The sequence below is a fragment of the Pseudorca crassidens genome, chromosome 2 (assembly GCF_039906515.1).
Source record: "Pseudorca crassidens isolate mPseCra1 chromosome 2, mPseCra1.hap1, whole genome shotgun sequence".
In the NCBI taxonomy this organism is placed as follows: domain Eukaryota; kingdom Metazoa; phylum Chordata; class Mammalia; order Artiodactyla; family Delphinidae; genus Pseudorca; species Pseudorca crassidens.
Window position 1 is genome coordinate 67083085 of NC_090297.1, and position 21662 is coordinate 67104746.

The 21662-nt window shown below is 39.8% G+C and overlaps 1 protein-coding gene across 3 annotated transcripts in view; it reads left to right on the top strand.

The window, feature by feature from the left end:
* The first annotated feature begins 3427 nt into the window (after positions 1-3427).
* The window catches only part of AK5 (adenylate kinase 5), a 238211-nt gene continuing 219976 nt past the window's right edge, over positions 3428-21662 (top strand). Inside the window, exons 1-5 of one of the 3 annotated variants that reach the window (XM_067726621.1) lie at positions 3428-3924; positions 8201-8387; positions 15165-15260; positions 19182-19351; positions 19448-19561. In XM_067726621.1, the coding sequence (XP_067582722.1) occupies positions 3865-3924; positions 8201-8387; positions 15165-15260; positions 19182-19351; positions 19448-19561 (627 nt within the window). In that variant the 5' untranslated portion in view covers positions 3428-3864. Of the gene's footprint in view, positions 3925-8200; positions 8388-15092; positions 15261-19181; positions 19352-19447; positions 19562-21662 lie in introns of all 3 variants that reach the window. The other 2 variants (XM_067726620.1, XM_067726622.1) reach the window with 2 other exon arrangements.

Consider the following 21662-nt stretch of genomic DNA (forward strand, 5'->3'; position numbering starts at 1 on the left):
TCAGGGCAATGTACACAATATGGATAGTCTTATGTATTTAGATTTTTTTCTGGATAAACAAAATATTTACAAATGGCCCTGAAAATACAAATAGCCCAGTGGGTTGTCAATTAGTGAGGGAAATAGAATAATTAGGAGGGAGATATTGGGGGGGTTTTGTGCAGAATGAGAGAAATTCAACACTCAAGATTTCAACAAATAGGAATGTTGTGTTATCTTTTCAACCTCTGAATCATGAAAAAACTTTCAAATAGAAAAGAACCTTAAACAATTAGAAAATCTATAGAGATAAACTTGTTATACATGTTTTGTTGTTGTACTTGTGTTTTGAAACACATTTCCCCTCAAATACAAAATAACATCTGCTAAAACAAAAAAGAAAGGAAGGAAGGGAATAGGAAAGGAAGAATGGAAGGTTGCAGGCCTTTGTAACATTGAAGGGCATGGTGATGATGAAGTTCTAAGGAATGAGGATGCATAGGAATTTGCAGTTGGACTGATAGTAACTACTAGTATAATCATGGAATTAAGATCTCTAAATCTCAGTTATTTCATTTACATAATGCAAGTAATACATATCTCACAGGTTGATCTGAGAATTAAATATGGCATATACAATATACTTTATAAAGTGCTTGTCACAATGCCTGACTCATAACACTCAATGAATTTTTACCTTGTATTATGGCCAAATTTGTCATGACATCATTACTATCAACTATACCAGGGTCTGTGGTAGATCCCGTTAGACTCCTCTCCTGGGGTGAGAAACTGCAACATAAGAAATATTTGACACTTTATCAGTAAAATTTTCTGCAGTTAAACTTGCCCTATTTAAATTATAAATGGCATAAATATCTGTTAGGAATGAATGAGCATTTAAGCATGGCTTCCAACCATCTCTGCTGCTGCCCTGGGTACAGAGCCCTTGAGTCTTCTCAACTGGATGCAGTCAATGGTCTCTACTCTGAGACAGCTGCTTAATAGCGACAGAGCAAGGTTCAGCCCTTTGCTGAGACATAGCCTGTGTGTCAGCAGTGAGCCAGAGAAACATTCCCACCAAGAGGCTCCTCCTCAAGAACTTTGGAAAGTTCTAGCTATCACCTCAAAGGTTATCACCATTCCCACTTGCTCTGCTACTTCCAGCAAAGAATCTGGACTCCACCCTTTTGCATCAAATCAACAGTTAAGCATGTTTGATTTTCATCATTACATTTATCACTATCTGATATGTTCTCACTTATGTCTTTGGTGGGGGAGGGGTTAATTATTTATCTGCTCTTCATTTATCACTATCTTATGTTGTTTCTGCATTTTTATTTGCTTATGGTCCATTTGGACTTCTTACATGCACTCTCCAGGAGAATGTATATTGCTTGACAGAGGAATTATGTATGTCTTATTCACTGCTGTATAACGCAGCACACTCTCCCAATATGGGAGCAGAAGAGATTCTGCCTGGAGACGCTAGGTATGCAGTAAGCATCTTGATTCCTTGCAACGACGTATCCCCAAGTAAACAAAGAAACCCTTTATTTACCCACCCTTAGAATTTCATATCAGGGAGAGATGAGCCAGCTTTCCCATGGCAAGAATGTATTTGTTGTTCCTTGTCCTTTCTATTGCCTCTCTTCCAAACAATCAGCCTGGCTTTTAAGCATTACACTTTCCCCATATAGCCCTTCCATAACAGGCTACAACTCCCTTTGCAAAAGTAATTGTGAATACTTGCTTCTTTCGTACATCTGGAACACACCAAAGAGCACTGATTGTCAGTGTATGAGGCTACCTGAAAATCTGCCACATCTCCAGCTACTATGTTTTTTCAGGCTATTTAGAATATTTAGTGCAATGCAGTCTTCATTATCCACGCTCTTTATACAAGCAAGTGGTTATCCTTGCCTGACTACACTAAAGTGCACTTAGAATCATATATCCATTCAGGATTCATTCCTCCCTAGGAGAGAAGGTGTGAGCTGTACTCTGCCAGACTCTTGCCTGTAAAGGATGACCTTGAAAGGTCCAGCAGGAAGTGGCCTCTTCAGTCCTAGGTGCTTTGCCTCAGCTGTGCCTGCTCATAAAGTAAGCTTTCAGGCCATGGATCCTGGTAGTTATCAAGCATTGTTGCACAGGGAACAGACAATGCTTCACTACTGTCAAAACCTGCTCTTACACAAGGTAAAGAACGTCAGAAGCTGGAACTATAAATGATGTGGCATATTCTGAGGGCAGAAACCAATTTCTATGGAACACCTGCCTCATTTAAGGCTACCATATGACACATGGTTTCACAAATGTTCAGAAAACTTCATTTACTTTACAAAACTCAATTAATTCTTGAGTTCCCTCCCTGGATAAAACAAAACTGCAGCTATAGTGAAGGCATGAGTAGCAGTCTTTACTGTGACAAGAAATAAAACCAAGAAAAGATCTGCAAAAGATGAACTTGAAATGGACATCCAGACACTGGTTCCTGGAAGCAGTGGCGGTGTTGCCTCTCTCCCTGGCCTGATCCCCGATGGCAAGAGCCTCCTTTCTCTGACATGCCCTCCCACGTGTTGGGTCTTGTATGGAATTAGAGGTCATGTTCCCAGGGTGGCATGGACCATTTTCAAGCAGGCAATGAAAAGACATCATAATGGGGGAAATGGGAAGATACTTGACCCGTAACGCTGCTTTATCACATCAACCCATACCCACCCCAGGGTGCTCCAACGGCCCATGGTCCACCAACAGCACACTCCTCCGATCGGATTAACGGTGGCGCCCAGTCACCTACCAAGCATGTTTCCAGTTTAAGCCGTCTCCGGCTCTCAACCACCACCCACTTCTCGCCTCCACCTTCCCATTCCTCTCTACAGACATAATTAACTAGTTGATTACTTACTAATCCTTCTGTTAGGGAAGATTCCAACCTCACTGTAAGGCCTTATTCTGAAATCTGTAAGGATTTGTGACACTAACAGGGAAAAAAATTCGAGACCAGCTAGCAAAACGTTCCTGAAGGATAGAAATACTCAAGATCTAAAAATTATCTTAAGGGGATGGAGTCAACACCCTCAATCCCCTTTTCTCCTTACTCCTAGCTCCCTGTTATGAAACACCGGTAACCTTAGGAATAAATGATAAATTCTGTGACAATTAGGTTTCTTCCTGGGAGCTCCTCGGGCATGCACGAGTAACTCGTGTGGCGGGGGGGGGGGGGGTGGTCGGGGTCGGGAGAGGTGAAAGCGTCGCACATTGCTACAGACCCCGACTCTGTTCCTTTGGCCACCTGGTCCCAGGTTGCTGCGTTCCGGGGTCGGCGCGCGCAGGGAAGCGCGCCAGGCGGTGGTGTGACACGGGGGGCGTGACTGCGAGCTCCCCGCGCGCACCCTTCCCCACCCCCGCGCCACGCTCCGCTCGAGCAGCGTGACTGGCCGCCGCCGTCGCCGCCCGCATACGGGAGGCTCAGAGCGCGGCGCGCCGAGCGGGACAAGCAGGCGGGCGGGCTGCTGCCTGGCGTCGGGCGGGCTGCTGCCTGGCGTCCGCCGCGCTGTTCTCCTTCCTCCGCTCCCTCCGCTCCCTCCGCCCCCTCCGCCCCTCCGCTGGCGGCCGCGCAGCCTAGAGCCCGGGAAGCCGCGGCTCCGAGCCCGCAGCTCCGGCGTGGGGACCAGCACCGAGGAGGGGGCGGTGGGAGCTCTGAGACCACAGTCGCCACGGAGAGGCGGAGGGGGGCCCGGCCTGGGTAGGCAGAGCCGAGCGCGTATTTCCGCGTGAGAGCGAGGGCTGCGCGGTGTTCGGTGTGGACACCGCCAGCCCCAGCCCTGATCGCCGCAGCCCGGGAGCCTCCCGCCTGCGCCCCAGGGCGCGCGCGGAACAGCCATGAACACCAACGAAGCCAAGGAGTATCTGGCCCGGAGGGAAATCCCGCAGCTTTTCGAGGTAGGGGGCTAGGTCTGGCAGAGAGGACGGGAGGGTCGGGGAGGGCATCCCCGGGGCTCGGGGTGAGAGGCCGTTCGCCGTCCCACCTTGCCGACGCGGGGCACGGAAGTGAAGACGCTTGCGGAAGCTTGCTCGCCTGCTTGCCCAGGGGTAGCTGCCTGTCTGGCGGGTTGCGGGGTCCTTGTCGGAAGGCTGGACTCAGAAGCCTCCATCTCGAAAATCAAGTTTCAGTCTTCGAACAGGGTTCTGGAAGCAGGCTGCCCCCAGCGCATCCCTCCCATGTGGACCCCCAGGATGGGCTGCTGGCAGTGGCCGGCCGCGCTCTCCCGGGGTGAGGATCAGGCCAGGTGGGTACGCTGGCGCCCAGCAGCCAGCAAGGACTCGGAACTGGGAATCGAGAGCCTTAGTCCCTTCGCGCGCCGAGGGTTGGGACCCCCGTGTTGACGGGGAAGTGAGGACGAAAGCAGCCCACCACAGGGACAGCTTGGGGGAGAGGGATGAAGATGCAAAAAACAAATCCAAACCCATCAAGTGCAGCGCTACCTTCCGGGTGGCTCTCACCCAGCGCTGCTCTGCGCTTTCGGTGAATGAACTCCTGAGCACGTTTCCCCGTCACCTTGGAAGGGATGGTTCTCCTTCCTCACCTCCCCAGCCCATAGCTTTCGCCTGTCCTCACCAACCCATGTAGAGAAGGCGAATCGGAGAGGGAGTGGCGAGGCGGGCGTGACTCCTGTTGCTCTGTCTTCCGACCGCATCACAGCATCATCTGCACCAGAGACCCGGGAAATGGGGAACACTTTGGGAATGTGGGAGAGGAGGCTTGATGGATGAACTAGAACCTTGGTTAGTTCTAAACCATAGGCTACGTCGCGGATCGTCTTGTTTCCTTTCCTTCTCTCCGTATTTGAATTTTAGAACATTCCTGAATCCTATGTGTTTTTACTTAGGTTAAGGAAAAGAAAAAAAAATGGAAGCGAGCCAAGCTTCATAGAGCGACCTCTGAAACCTGTTCCCCCATTTCTGAAAGGTGATAGACTGTGGACTGATACAGTAAACTAAAAGTTATGCGTTGCTCGTTCTCCTATTTGGGGGGTTTGTTCTGCTAAAAGGAATTTTATAACACTACTTGGGAAAATAATCTTGTCTCTGTTTTCCCAAATTATCTTTAAATGGGCCGCCATAATTACAGATCTCCATTTTCCTCTCACCTCCATAAGCCACCGGTTTCAGGTCCATCTGAAGACAAGATTTCCAGGTAAATCACCCACTGAGCACAAGCCTAGTATGTGAAACCCCAATCTAGCAAGTGGGTTACTAGTATTTGAAAATAATCAGGAGGTGTTGCATAAGGACAGGTCTTGGGGGTATGCAGGATTCTCGTTAAGAGTTTTTCTTTTCTTTTTTTTAATTTTCAAAAACTAAATATGGAGATGAAGAGCTTGCAGGGTTTTGTCATAAATACTGCTACTGAGATCAATGTCATCCCTAAAAGAGTAATTAGAAACATCTGCAGCAGGGCCACCTGATTGCAAAGTGCTTCTTAATAGTACACCTTTTTTTTCTATATAAATGTGAGTACTGTTTTTCCGCCTTGGTAACCACAGAGGATTTTGATAGCTTGTGTATGAAAATCTACACTGTGCAAATAAGTGATGGCAGGCATTTTTGTTCAGGTGCTATGCTTTTCCTTGGCTTTTCTGCATATGAATGTGATGTTTTAAAATAGTGCACACCCAGAAAGGGAAGTCAACTTGCTTAGGTGAAATACAGATATACAGTGTACTTAAATGCAATCCAAGGCAATGGGAAGCTGGAAGGAGACTGCTGGTGACCTCCAAAAGCTCCATCCTTCCAGTAAGAAGAATCTGTGCTGTGCACAGCACAAGAGAGAAGTAAAACTTGGCAGTTCTCCATGTGATGAGTGTAGACAGCAAAACCAAATGTTTTAAGTTTCCAAACTTAAACCAAACGCTTTAAGTTTCCAAACTTAAACCAAACACTTTAAGTTTGAGGGAGATTTTCTCCCTCAAAACCACAGTGTAGGTATACAAAGTTTCTAGGCATACAAAGTTTAGCAGTTAGATATCTATCAAGCCCAAAACATTGGGCACAGTTGTGGATACTAGACACCATTGTAGACCAAGTGATTGATTATTGAATCTACATATTGTCAAGCAACTAGCTGTATCTAACTGACCTTTTCAGATTTCTTTCTGACTTGAAACATCATATGGGCTAAATGGGATATCTCTGGTAGGTTCAAGTTTGAAATGTGTTTCCATTTTTAGATGAGTTCTTAACTCTAGTTAACCTTATGGTGTGTATATTGATCTTGTATCGCTGTACCTTAGAGCAAAGATTTGGCAATTAATTTGAATACTGGGGCAAGTCAAATTAGATTGTTCAGCTTCTCAAAGGGTTGACTCAAGTAGACCGAGTAAAAAATGTTTGCTGGTTGTTTTGGATCCCTGATTCTGGCTGACTGTTAGAAGAATGGATTTAAATTATCTATGAAGGAGTGGACCTCATTCCTCCTTCTAAAATCAGTACCCTTTGTGGAGTCAGGTATGTTTAGGGAGGCTGGAACCATAGTTTCCAGTAAAAAAAAAAAATCTTCATTGAGTGCGTTCACTCATTTTAGGCAATAATAGGGATCAAAAAACTAAAAACCTAATCTTGAGTGACTTGAATTGCAGTTGGATTATGTATGGGGCACAGAAAATCTGGCACTTTTTAAATCCCATATCATATTTTTTGCAAGATGTAGAGAGAGGAATATATGGGTTTTGGAATCAAAACCATTGACTTGGAATCCTAGGCCTACGAGTTTCTAGCTGAGTAACCTAGATCAACTCACTAACATCTCTGAGTCAGGATTTCCTAGTCTATAAATGGTGATAATAATGCCACATAGGGCTGAAAGTGCATTGGGTAAGCTAAAGCATGCAAAGATACTGAGTAAGCCCTGCCACAGAGTTAGCTACATTGAGGTAGGAGGAATCCGAGGAGTTAAACGCAATGTGTGTGTGTGTAGCACAGACCCTGACATACAAACTGGTTGTGGATGCCCAGGTTAGTTTTTTCTGCTCCCTCTGCAGTTGAACTCCTCTGATTGAACATTCTAACCTACGTTATTTAGGATTTCAGAGAACAAATGTACCTGGTAGGAACTGCCTACCATTTAGAGCAAATTGCACAAGAATAATTTGAAAATAAAATACTGTATTTAGGAAAGATGTCAGCTTTTCAAAGGTGTATGTTTTGTGCATTAATAATGGTGGTAATAATCCTCTATGCTTTTTCCATGAAATACTCCAAAGGAAAATATTTTGCACATCAGTTCAGTTCCCAGGAATCAGCATTTCCAAATTTATAGCATTTTTAGAAATTAATACTTATGAAATATCAGACACCAGGTTTTCCTCTGTAATATCAATGGATATTGTAGTGATTTATTATATATCAAATGTGTTTATTTAAACTCAGTCTTTATGTTTTGAGTGAAATTTTTTTTTCTAAGTAGAGAACAGTTCAGTATGTACCTACCTTGTGCGAGGGAAAGTGTCAGAGGCTGGATATTGTGAAATAAATAAGACCCACACTGTACTGTTGAAGAGTTTGTAGGTTAGAAGAGGAGACCAACACATAAACTGGTGGTTTTAGTATGAATGACAGGTAAGATAGTTTTTTCTGGGTATCATGAACACCAAGGAAGGGTGTTGGGTCCACAAGCCAACCTGAGGGCTCAGGGGAGACTTCCTGATGATGATGATGATGACGATGATGATTACAACCACCAACATTTATTATTTACTATGTTCCAGGCACTTAATATGTACTTTACAAATATTTACGTACATTATATGTATGTAAAATACATTATATTTACAAAATATTTACATTTTTTAATCCTTAAAAAATCCTCTGAAACTGAGGCTTGGAGCCTTTAAGGATGGGTAGGAATGAGATAAATCATGACTGGGGCATTTTTACACACTGCACTTTATCTCATATTGATAAGGATCTTCTATTTTAAACAGTATAGTTGGCCTTAATGGTTTAAAAGACAGAGAATGCTGAGCTGAAAACTAATTGGTCAGGAATTTAAGGGGGTATTTTAATTATTCAATCAGAGCATAATTTCAACTCTAATTGTTTATTTTTTTTTAAATGCAAAGAATCAAAACAACCCAGAATTTAAAGACGGGATATACAGTATTTTGACAAAGGTGGTTTAAAAACATATTTTCTGTGGGCATATTGTGTTGTATTTCAGAGCCTTTTGAATGGACTGATGTGTTCTAAGCCTGAAGACCCAGTAGAGTACTTGGAAAGTTGTTTACAGAAAGTAAAGGAACTAGGCGGCTGTGACAAGGTGAAGTGGGATTCATTTGTAAGCCAGGAGAAGAAGACCTTACCTCCGCTCAATGGAGGGCAGTCACGGAGATCCTTTCTAAGAAATGGTAATGTATTTGTAGAATAATAGACAGTTTATACTTAGAGCAATTTTCTTTAAAACCTATCATACAAACTGTAGGCAATGATTTAATTTAGTAGGTTTCCCAGCACCTAAAAGGATATTTGGCCCTGGAATGTGACTATTCTGTCTCTGCTACTAATTCTAATCACCTCCATGATAAGACAAACAAAATTACATACCGTTGTATGTAATTTTGTAAGCTCAATGAAATTTTTTACTGACTTCATTAATTTTGTTTATTCTTCTTAATTAATTAATTAATTTATTTTTGGCTACGTTGGGTCTTCATTGCGGTGCGCGGACTTCTCATTGCTGTGGTTTCTCTTGTTGTGGAACATGGGCTCTAGGCACGGGGGCTTCAGTAGTTGTGGCATGCGGACTCAGTAGTTGTGGCGCACGGGCTTAGTTGCTCTGTGGCATGTGGGATCTTCCCGGACTAGGGCTCGAATCCTTGTCCCCTGCATCGGCAGGTGGATTCTTAACCACTGCGCCACCAGGGAAGTCCTGACTTCGTTATTTTGTAAAATGAATTACATTAGCAAACTGAATTTTTCTTAAAATTGCAAATTAGACTTTTCCAAATAAATGAGTAGTTGACAGACAGAATTGATAGTTATTGTATAACTACCACATTTTTTGATTAACTCAGAAGAGATTTAACTTATTACTGTGTTTCCAAATTCAGAGTTCATATTAATGCATCTGCATAAATGCATGTAAAGTTTATACCAGTTAACTCAAGAAGGATTTATTTAGCAGCTACTGAATACAATGCATGAGATTAGGCATCTGGGTGCTACAAAAGAAATGGGATGCATAAACTTGTTTAACAGTTTTAGGGATAGTTTGGAACTAAGAACTGGAATTCACTAGAGGAGATTCATGGTATTCCAGCTTTCTGAAATATGTGCTTATCAAAATTAGTTCAAAATCAGCTAAGCAGCCTTTTGGGCTCCAGATAAAATTGAGAAGTACAATAGTATGTGCAAAATGAAATCAGTTCCAATCAGAGGAAACCAATTAATTCTTTCCCAGTGGCCCAAATCATTCTGTTTTCAAAATTTAAGCCATTCTCAAAAATTGTACCATGAAAAGTTTCAGTTATACAGACAGAATTTGAAGCGGAGACAATTCTATTTGCAATAAATACAAGGGGGAAATAAATCTTAATTTGTTTTATCTTACTTAGTCATGACCCACTTAGATTTTATTTGAACATGATGTGGGGAAAAGTCAGAGTGTGTTAATTTTTAAGAAACACAATCAGGGAGAAAAAGCAGAAATGACGTTGTCTCAGAAACATCTCCAGAGAGGAGAAGGCTCCTTCCCTGTCAATCCAGGGTCACCACTAGGTGATTTGGGCTTGGGTGCTCAAGAGAGAAGCTTTAAGCAGTTACCACTGCAGCACACCACTTGGTAAATTACTGCTTAAGTGAATAAAATGATATTTTTGTGAGCTTGAAGGGTTCATACGCCTTCCCAAAAGGGCTAACTTCCTTCCCAGGGTGTCATCATATGTTAGAATCTGGCTCAATGTTAAATACATGCCCTAGGCCCTTGTTAAATCAAGTGACATAAATATGGGGAATTTCTTTTTAAACCTTAAAGCACTAACAAACCTTAGGTATTACTGGATTTAGTCTAAGATATTTTTATGTTCTTAAATTTAAGTCTAAGAGGATGTGACATTCACTTAGTCGAAAAGCTGGTTATATAAAGTGGCCATTTTGTAACAAAATGAAATTTGAATGCTTCTGTTTTATACTGTTACTTGACTTGATTATATGTAGAAGCCAGGCAGGCCAAGTATGTAATAGAGAATGGTGGAGACTGTGGTCAAACTAGAGAACAGAACTAGAGTGAACAATCATTGTCTAAAGGGAGTCAAGCACAAATTTTGGAAAAATGTCGAGCTGAACAAAGCACATCTATGAGGCTACATTGGGCCCACAGATGACCAGTTTGGAACTCTTGATCTAGCAGGATAAGCTAAAATAGGAATGGAAAATGTAGATTTAACTTTCATTAGAACTGAAATCACTAGTTAATTTTAGAATCTCCATATCTGCTAGTACTTTACCAGAATTCCAACTCAGAGATCTTTTAATTAATCATCAAATAAAACCTTTCACATACTATGGTGACAAGAATGTTGTATCACACTGTTTAATATCTGGAATGTAGGCTAAAAGACAGAAAATGGTTTCTAAACTGATTAATCCTATAATAATAAAATATTATTTTATGAAATGCTTTGCACGTGTGTGCTTTGTAGGTTTTTAACTATGATTTACAGAATAGCTTATTAAAATTGACAAAATTGCTAACTTCCCTGTAACTGTAAGCACTATTATTATGTCTAGGAACAAAAAGTGATTCATGCATTTTTTTGCTGAAATATTGACATAACCATGCTAATATATAATTATCATGAAAAATTATTCCGTGAAATAGAACATTTTAATAATTTTTAAGCAAATTACTTTCCTAAGTAAAAATATGATAAAAGCAAGGATAAATTATTAGCTGACAGTTCTTTAAAGCATTGTACCGTAAATATGAGGTGAGCAGCCATTTTTTTCTACCGTTTGTATACAATTGAACAAATAATTACTCACAAATAAGAGTTTTAGTCCCATAGCTCCAACTGTCCATAGAGCTTTTCTTCTGGAATATCTCGTTGTCAGCTTTACTCAACATGTCCAAAACCAAACATATCATATTTGCTTCAAAACCAGCCCTCCTCCACTTATTGAGTACTACTATGTGTCAGACACTCTTTTAAGACTGAGAATGTAACCACCAAAAACTAACAAACATGGCGCCTGCCCTCATGAACAAACATGGCACCTGCCCTATAGTGATGAAGTCAGGTGTTAAAAATATAATTAGAAGCACAATGGATGCTATAGAAAATACCATATGCTATAGAACTAACCATATTAACAGGCAGATGGATCCAACCTAAGCCGGGGTTCAGGGTAGGCTTCCTGGAGGAAGTGATATGCTAATACTAAGAGACGGAGAGGTGAGTAGATGTCAACTAGAGAAGGATGGAGATGAGAGTATACTAGTAAACAGAGAACAGAGATTTCTGACATAGAGGAAGAAGCCAGGATAAAGACAGGAAGGAGAGAAGCCCAGTATTTCTAGAGCATAAAAGAGAGGGCAGAAAGATACTGGATGAAATGCAATATGTTCCTTATTGTTTTAGACTTGACACCTGGCAATTGTTTTTGAGCTGTCATCTTCTGTCATCTCTCATATCTGAATCCGAATCATATCCTTCATATCCAACCACTCATTTCCATTTCCCCTATTTCCCCTCTAGTCTAAGCCCTCACCTCTTACCTGTGAACTACTTCAACAGCCTCCTAGCTGCTACCCTAGCTACCTCCTAGCTTCTCCCTACTCAAATCCATTCTAATCACCACCAGGTTAATTTTCCTAAAAAATATATTTCATATTTCATCATGTCATTTCTCTACCCCCCAGAAACCTCCACTGGCTTTCTACCAGATTAAAGCTAAACCCTTTACCCTGGTGATCAAGGCCCTCCACATTGCGGCCACACTCTACCTACCCATCTTCTGGCTTTTCTCCATGGGCACCATCTACTTCAGCAAGATTGTTCTCTTTGTTATTAGTTCAGCAAGTATTTATTGGACACTAACTTTGTGCCAAGCATAGTTCTAGCTCCCAGGGATACAAAGTTCCAGATAGGAAAGGTCCCTGCTGTTATAGAACTTATTCTAGTGGGAGAGGACAAACAATGGTGAAGTGGTAGGTGCTGTGCAGAGCATTACTGTAAGGGATGATGTCCTTGAAATTAACTGGCTGGCTACCCTAGATTAAAAGGTCAGTAAAGTCCTCTTATAGGAGGTGACATTTAAGCTGAGGTGTGAATGACAAGAAACAGTCAGCCATGGGATCAACAAGGAAAGAACATTTCAAGCAATGGACTGTGGTGTAGGAGCAAGCAACTCGTAGAGTCTACAGTAGTCCAGATAAATGATGGCGGCTTGGGGATGAGTGGTGGTAGTGGAGATGGAGAAAAACGTGTGCATTTGGGATATGCTTTGGAGAGAAGTCTATGGGAATAGATATGAAGAGTGAGGGAAGAAGGTAATCAATGGTAATGCTTAGAGTTTTGCCCTGCATTGGGTGAAGCAGTTCAATTTCAAGGCAGAACTGGATAATGTTGTTAGTGCCTTTCCTGACATAGCTCTTCCCAGAATTTTCTAAAGAATACCCACTGTCGGGACTTCCCTGGTGACGCAGTGGATAAGAATCCGCCTGCCAATGCAGGGAACACCGGTTCAATCCCTGGTCCAAGAAGATCCCACATGCTGCGGAGCAGCTAAGCCCGTGCACCACAACTACCGAGCCTGCGCTCTAGAGCCCACGTGCCACAACTACTGAGCCCACATGCCACAACTACTGAGCCCGGGCGCCTAGAGCCCATGCTCCACAACAAGAGAAGCCACCGCAGTGAGAAGCCTGCACACTGCAGTGAAGAGTAACCCCCGCTCGCCACAACTAGAGAAAGCCTGCACACAGCAACGAAGACCCAACACAGCCAAAAATAAATAAAATTTAAAAAAAGAAAGAATATCCACTGTCATCTGTAGACTGCTTCACTCTTTTCGTGGAATTAAAGTGAGTTCCATGAGTCAGTAGTCAATGACCTCATTTACTGTATCAACAGAGAATGGAAAGTTCTACCTGATCTCCAGAGGAAATGTGAGTATTATGCCGTGCTAAAATCCAGTAATCCGCTTAGCCAAATTACTCATGGCAGGCCAGGTGACCTCCGTCTCCTTTGTGCAGGTGCTTTTTGGGTAGTTAGGGCTTCTCTTTGCCTCCTTGAATACCAGCACATGAATGAGGAAGGAAAGATCCATGAATCAAACAGCAATAACTGGTAGAGAGCATCTGCCTCACTTGGGCTTGCCGGCTCTGTCCTCTGATCTATTTGAACATGTCATTTGTATTTCCGATTCTGAGTCTTTGTGTTTCGTTTCTACGAACTGAGAAATACTTTCCACTTTTCATCACCTGTTCTAGTCTTTCGAAGTTCAAGTCCTGCCTCTTTTGCAGTCTTTTTCTACCACTCCTGCCTAAATGGATCTACCCATCAATTGAACTCCTATCGTGTTTACCATAAGAGATATTCATTTTAGCACTTATCCTGCCTGGTGTGCATACCGCTCTCAGATATAAGCATGTGAGCTCTAGTTTGTAAGCTCTGTGGGGACAGGACTACCTCTTATTGTATTCTTCTACTGAACCATCCTCAACACACTAACATGTCTGACAATAAATAGCAAAGATTTATTGCTGTTGTAGATGTAAATTTAAATCTTCATAGTTACCTTTTTAAATCAAGGAGATTAAAGATAATAAATATTGAGAATGTAAAGTTAAGTGATGTTGAAAGATGTTCCAAATATAGAAATTGTTTGCTGCTCTTTACCTGTCTTGTGACAGTACCTTAAGTTTCTGTGCATTATGCCACCAAGCCATTCCACTGGACTACAGTAGAGTACCTGGATCATAGTGATTGCGTATCTATATTTATGGATAAATGAAACACGTTGTGCATAAGCATTGCCTCGATCGGCAGCTGCATATGGTTATGAAAGTTGTGAAGGTGTGTGCTACAAAACTCTAGGAGCACCATTTTCGGTGACTAGGATGTATACCAACTACCAAGCAAGACTAGGCAGTACTTAAGAAGGTTCCTCGAGGGCAGAGGTTGCAAACTATGACCCATGGCCAAGTCTGGCTCACTGCCTGTTTTGTTTTGTTTTATTTTGTTTTGCGGTACGCAGGCCTCTCACTGCTGTGGCCTCTCGCATTGCGGAGCACAGGCTCCGGAGACGCAGGCTCAGCGGCCATGGCTTATGGGGCTAGCTGCTCCACGGCATGTGGGATCTTCCCGGACCGGGGCACGAACCCGTGTCCCCTGCATCGGCAGGCGGACTCTCAACCACTGCGCCACCAGGGAAGCCCCTCACTGCCTGTTTTTTATAAACAAAGTTTAATTGGAACACGAGCACATCCATTTGTTTATTTGTTTATTGATTGATTGATTGATTTAATTCTTGGCCATGTTGGGTCTTCGTTGCTGCGTGCGGGCTTTCTCTAGTTGGGTGATCAGGGGCTATTCTTCGTTGCGGTGCTCAGGCTTCTCATTGTGGCAGCTTCTCTTGCAGTGGAGCACGGGCTCTAGGTGCACAGGCTTCAGTAGCTGTGGCATGCGGGCTCAGTAGCTGTTGCTCGTGGGCTCTAGAGCACAGGCTCAATAGTTGTGGCACATGGGCCTAGATGCTCTGCGGCATGTGGGTTCCTCCCGACCAGGGCTTGAACCCGTGTACCACGCCTTGGCAGGCGGATTCTTAACCACTGAGCCACCAGGGAAGTCCCCATTTGTTTATTTATTGTCTACAACTGTTTTCCTGGCTAAGTGGAGTATGAGACTCTCTGTTCCTCAAAGCCCACAATGTTGATTATCTGGCCCTTTAAGGAAAAGTTTGCTGACGACTTAAGGGGACGGGAGTCTTCTTCCAGTTGAAAAAAATCAGACTCATTTCATTTTTAAATTTCTTCAACTAATTGGTTAAGTGCAAAAAAATGTTTTATTGTGCTTTTTTTTCCGTTTCAAAGTTATCTTACTCTTTTGCAGTAATGCCTGAAAATTCAAACTTTCCTTATCGACGGTATGATCGGCTCCCTCCAATCCATCAATTCTCCATAGAAAGTGACACAGACCTCTCAGAGACTGCGGAGTTAATTGAGGAGTATGAGGTCTTTGATCCTACTAGACCTCGACCCAAAATCATTCTTGTCATAGGTACGAGGACAGAAAGCAAAATTTTCATACTGTTGCTCACTTTGTTTATATATTTACATTTCAAAAATTATGTCAACTATACATCATATTTGCAAGTAGTTGGATAATCACAAACAATGGAAACAAAAGCTTGAGAGACAGTAGATGGAAATATTTTTAGCATACTTTTCAATAAAACATATATTGTTATAATTATATAATCTAACGCTTATTGCACTTTTATAGAATCTCATTACAATGTCGTAGAAGTTCTCTGTAATAAATGAAGATTTACCATCTTATGGTTTTTATTTGCTTAATTTTTAACGTAGATAGCTGAATCCATTAGAAGTTTTCTAAACATGACGTGTTTTTTCCCTTTAATTCAACAAATTGAAATTTTATTCACTATTAACTTCAGAGCAAAAAGTAAACAACAATAATAATATGTTGGTAAAGATTCATGTAAATGAATCTTCCTTATGACAGACTGGCACCAATGATAAAATCTAAGTTTGATGTTATTAGACAAGCAAATCTAATAGAATAGTGTTTTACACAGCACGTAACATCTGAGTATTAATGAAAATAACAAGGATAATAGTTAATTTTTTAAATTGCCACTATGAATCTTATGTTGAATATGAAAATATCAGTCTGATGCCATTTCACAAGGATTAGATATTGAAAATGTCTTAAGTAATTTTGCAGAATGCATTTTTGACCACTTTTGCAAATTCTAACTTCCTCAAAAGCTATAAAATTTTGAAAAGCCCTGTCAACATGAAACATTTGTAGTCATTGTCTCACTTTCCAATTTGACTCAGCTTTCACAAAGATGACCAAAAGCAAAAATCTAGCATAAGATGTTAAAGCTATTCTAGACAGTAACTGTTAACCGAGGGCCAAATGTGTACAGCCCCCAAGCAAAGAAGTACTGCTCCCAGAAGATGTAACGATGATGGCAACTGGGGAAAAAACATGTAAATAAACACACCAAACTAGAACAAGAATTTAAGTTCACCAGTCTAGAAGGAGGGATGTTTGTACATCTGTAAGTGTAATGAAAATGAAATTGCAAATATGTTTATCCCTGAATTGTTATATTATAGAAAAATAACTGTAAGACGAGAGTACAGAAATCAGCTTTCTAAAAGTCAAAATATTCTCATGGTTTATGGCAGCCACTATTATGCCATAAATCTCTATCTATTCTTGAAGGTGGAATTTTTGTGTGTGTGCTTAAAAATTTGGGGTTCTTACCTAGAAGACAAGGAAATGCTTCATTAAAAAATAGAGCTACAGGTGGAGAATAATTGGAAATTATTTCACCTTTTTAAAATGAGATAGTCTTTCATTTTTGTTTTTCTTGCTGTTAGTACAATATTGGCGATTATTATCAGGATAAACAAATGAAGGCTTGATTGTCCATGAAAAAGGTGTAAAACAAGTTGTTCTTGCATAAAACAGCACATATATGTGAATTTTTTGTGCATTGTGAATTTTATATGAAAATGATTAAACTATTTCAGTAAACTAAGATCTGTGGAGAAGATATAAATGCTTAAATCTCCTACACTTCACAGTTCTTTTTTACTCAATAAAATCAACTTGCTTCCCAAGGGTGTGATTTTGGTTTTAGACTTACACTGTGTGTTGTAACATTTTATGTATTACAAGAATGATACAGAACCAATGAGTGTAAGTAACTTTTAGAGGACTGAGATAAGAGAAGAACAGAAAAAGTGAATCTGAGAAAATTGAGACAATTTTATGACTTTTGAGGAATTATAAAATAATTGAACCTGAACCTTACAAATTTTTATTAGTTCCAACCTGAAAAAGAGTGGGGGAGGTACAGATATCCACATCCAAATAAGCAAAATTTCCCTTCTGGCAATACAGATTTTTTTTTTTTTAAAGAAGTTAACCTTCTTGGCACAGATATTAATGAATCTCTCTTATGTTAGCATAATCATAAAATCTAAGAGTTAGATGGATCCTAATATTTATAAGTAGTAGAATTAAATAAATATAGCAAAATTAAACTTACTCTGGTTTCAGGGAGAAGAAAGTAAGATTAGTTTGTTAGGAAGCTCCGGTAATCAAACTCATCCAATAAATTAATGCTCTTCTCTGTCAATTGTGCTAGTCGTATTTTTTTGTTGTCTGCTAATGCCTCCATTAATTGACAAAAAAATGTTTTTCCTTGAAGTGCCGTAACTTTCTTAGCATGTCTGAAGTTTTAAAAATTCAATATGTTCTCTTATTTTGATGATTTGTCAGATCAGGTGTGAAAATATGAAAGATAATTTTCATTCTTCAGGGATCAAATTAGTTTGAATTTGTCGATGGCATTGATCATATAATTATTTGTCTTCAAGCCAGTCCATGGTTTACCCATGGCTTAATAGGCCAAGAGCAGCTACTTGGAACCAAAACTTTTCATTTGTGAAGTAATGAATTTAATACAGTAGTAGTTTATAGTGGTAAGTCTAATAGGGTTGGATTTAGCGTTTCTTAGAAAGACAATGTCAAAAATGTAAACAAATTTCTATCATAAGTTTAATAAGGCAATGAAAACGCAAAAACCAGTTTTATTAGGATCATTATTTGGGATTGAGGTTAAGGAAAGGGTCTCAGTATACTAGTTGATCTTAGAATTCTGCACATTAAAATTTTTAAAGAGGAAATAACCCCTAGCCAACCAAGTTCACTCACTCAGAACTCTTCTTACAAAATCCAGAACAAAGCGAAGCAAACACCATTCTTTTTTGCTTATGTTATTTGCAACAAGAATTTCTTAAAATATACTAAATAATGGTATGTAAAATGATTGCTACCCCCCAAAAAACTTGATAAATTGAATTAGTAGAGACAACATCAACTCACTTTTCTATTGAATTTTTATTTTTAATATTGCTTAACCAATTATAATTATGTTTCAGTGAATAGCACCAAAAACAATTCATTACTTATTATCATTGACTTTTTAAAATATTTTTTCTACAGTCAATAATTTATGATTAAGTATTTTAAAATATTTTATTTTTATAATTGCCAACAAATAACAAATCAGACTGGGATGATTGTTATGTGCTTTATTTTGAAATTTGCTCAGTTAGATTCCAGTTAGTCTAGGTTGTCTAGAAATATAAATTTACTAAAATAATGTAATATGATTTGGAAATAAAATCTGAGACATACATTTTATAATTTTTTAGTGCTTATGCTTTTAAAAAATAAATGGCAGTTACTGATTATTGGTATTGATTTATGTTGCAAAATATTGATTATTTCATGCTAATGTATCACAAAATCAAAACTATCATGAGTTCTACGAAATTGTTCTACCTTAAAGATCTCTTCCATTCACTCTGCGTATTTATTGCATAAAACTTCTTTTGAATTTTAAAGGATATAAGGCAAGGAGATGGATGAACAGACAATTCAAAGAAAGATTTAAATAAGCCATGTCAATATTGGTGTGCCTTTGGTTAAAACTAATTTTTACGTTTCACGAAACTGCACGTTAACTCTTTGTTCGGATGTAACACATTTCTGCCATTGCAGTCATTGTTTTTTGTATCTCATAGATTTTTCTTTGATTACAGAGGATAAAAGTATTAGAGTTTACACAGAAAAACAGGAGCGCTTTCTTTCAACTGCATTATTCAATTTTTAAAACTAGTAGTTTACTAAAATCGGTAAGGGAAAAAATGTCTCTTTCATCTAATACATCAATCACGACAATTCTACCCTTTCCTCGGCTAAATCTACACCTTCTCTGCATTCAGAGGTAGCACTGAGATGCCACAAGTAGAATGGTTTCTGCCCTGGTACTGATCTAGACTCTGCATCTCAAGATGAAGATAATAGTTGTATGAAAGGGTGTTTCTTATTGTATCAGAAGGTCCCAATCTTGCCTGTTTTAAATGATAGGTGGTCCCGGAAGTGGAAAGGGTACTCAGAGTTTGAAAATCGCTGAACGTTATGGATTTCAATACATTTCTGTGGGAGAATTATTAAGGAAGAAGATCCACAGTGCCAGCAGCAATAGGAAATGGAGTCTTATTGCCAAAATAATTACCACTGGAGAATTGGCCCCTCAGGTACTGTTGTATAATTTGCTTCTGTTCTGCAAAGATTTTTATACCACTTGTGAGTGTAAGTTTAACTGTGGTTTTTCATCTTTTTTCTTAAAAAAGGAAACAACAATTACAGAGATAAAACAAAAATTGATGCAAATGCCTGAGGAATTGGGCATTGTTATCGATGGATTTCCCAGAGATGTTGCCCAGGCTCTATCTTTTGAGGACCAAGTAAGAATGTCTCCTTATCTTTTAAATGACCTTTTTTTTTTTTTTGCTTAAATATTTGAGATTAAAAATATATATATATATATTTCTTGGAAGACTTGCTCTTATTTGGAATGAATTCTAATCTGAAAATGAACAAGTACATTCATTTGGGTTGGCAGAAGGTCATTTTGTTGGCACACATGCTTAAAAACTGAACAGTCTCTGCCAAAAAGAAAAGATAAAAACCAATAATAGAATTCATTATTTTTTAACAAAAATGCACATGTCTCTAACCTTTACTTCAGAATACTTTCCCTAAGATTGTATTTTTAATCTTTAATCACTTAAAACAAGCCTTATTCAGTACTGCCTGGGGATGTAAAATATCACCCTACACTCACAGCTAAGGAAGCCCTCTTCACCGGTGTATGAAACACTAAACCACCTGTCTATAACAAGGCAGGGCTCAGTGTGCCAAAGTTTACTCAAATTTGAGTAGACTATGCCTGCTCAATACCCAGTAATCTATTTGAAAGAGAAATAAATCAACTAAAATATTTTGTATATCTGTTTAATCTTTGTAAAGCTAGTGTGTCTAATTTTTCATTGAAAAATGTTAATTACAAAAAATAACAAATTTCAAGTCCTGTTGTAAAAAGTGAACGTCCATTAATGGCCTTCTTCCATTCCACTGCCCATCCTCTCCTGAGACATAGAAATAGTGTTAAGCTTATTATATATCCTTCCAGGCCTTTTTCTATATACTACACTTTTACACACCCAGGCATGGACATGTGTGCATGCTCACATACAAATGCAGTTTTAATTTTCATAGCTATTTCCAAACTGTCCTCCAAAAAGAATTTTCCAAGTTATAGTCCCATCGATGTTGAATAACAGTATATTTCTCCAGACCCTTTCCAACCAGATATAATTCATATTTAAAATTTTTGCCAACCTGTTAAGTAAGAAACAGTATTTCACTTTTTATATTTATATTTCTTGAGTTATTACTGAGGTTAAGTATATTTTCAGATACTTATTCACCATTTGTATTTCTTCCCTGTGTGAATGCCTGCTTTCCTTTGCCTATTTTTCTACAAACTTGTTTTTCTTTTTCTTATTTAGAGAAGCCTTTAATATATGACCGATACTATATCAAGGAGAACTAAGTCAAATAAGTTGTCAGTTTATGTCTCATATAAAAGAAGTGTGGAGTTAGGCAGTTCAAGGCCAAAGATGGCTTCATGAAAGCTGTCTTTGAATATTCACATTAACTGTTTTGGGGATGCTTATTGTGCTGCAATATCTTTCTCCCCTCCTCAGATCTCTCCCTCCCACAGCAAGTCCAGAACCTCTATCTTACTCAGCTTACGGGCTTGGTTCTAATTGCTCTGGCCTTGAAGAGAGAAAAACTAGAAAAATCAATTTTTTGTTTTTGCTATTGTTGCCAAATGATATTGCTGTTGAAAATGGGTACTGTGTCAGCCATTCCTTGTGATTCGTGGCTACAGTGGAAGCATGAGAGCCAATCAGGCAGGAATTCACACCCAAACCTGGTCCACACTTCATTTCAAATGAAATGCACTTGGCGAGTACAAGCAGAAAAGCTGAGTGATTCTTTCTGCCTATCGCTTTTCAAACATGCTATGTCTCTTGCTTCTCCCCTGGATAATAACTCAGGCAGATCCTAGAGTTTTCCTGGTCACAGATAGTTTCATTTTTAGGTATTAAAAAGCCCAGTCCACAATTATATCTCAGTAAAGCCGGAAAAAAATTTAATAAAAAAAAGCCCAGTCCAATATAAATCAAAACTTCAGTTTCTTATTCAGTTTAACATGTCTGCTATCCTCAGCTTGGGCCTGGTTCAGGCTCAGAAACCTGAAGTGTTGTCTCAGAATCCTGAAATTCTTCCTTATGTTGCAATGGGGCAAGTAGTGAGGAAGGGGCAGAAAATGCATGACTCTCCAGCAGCTCTCTCTGCACACCTGATCAGTCTCCACCTTCTCTTCTATAGCCTGGTCATGAGTGATGGGCCTTCACCACAATGGGTGAAGGGTCACGGTATCAGTTTGGGGACACCTGCTAGCAGATTCCATGGGATGGTCTGGTATCTCTCTGT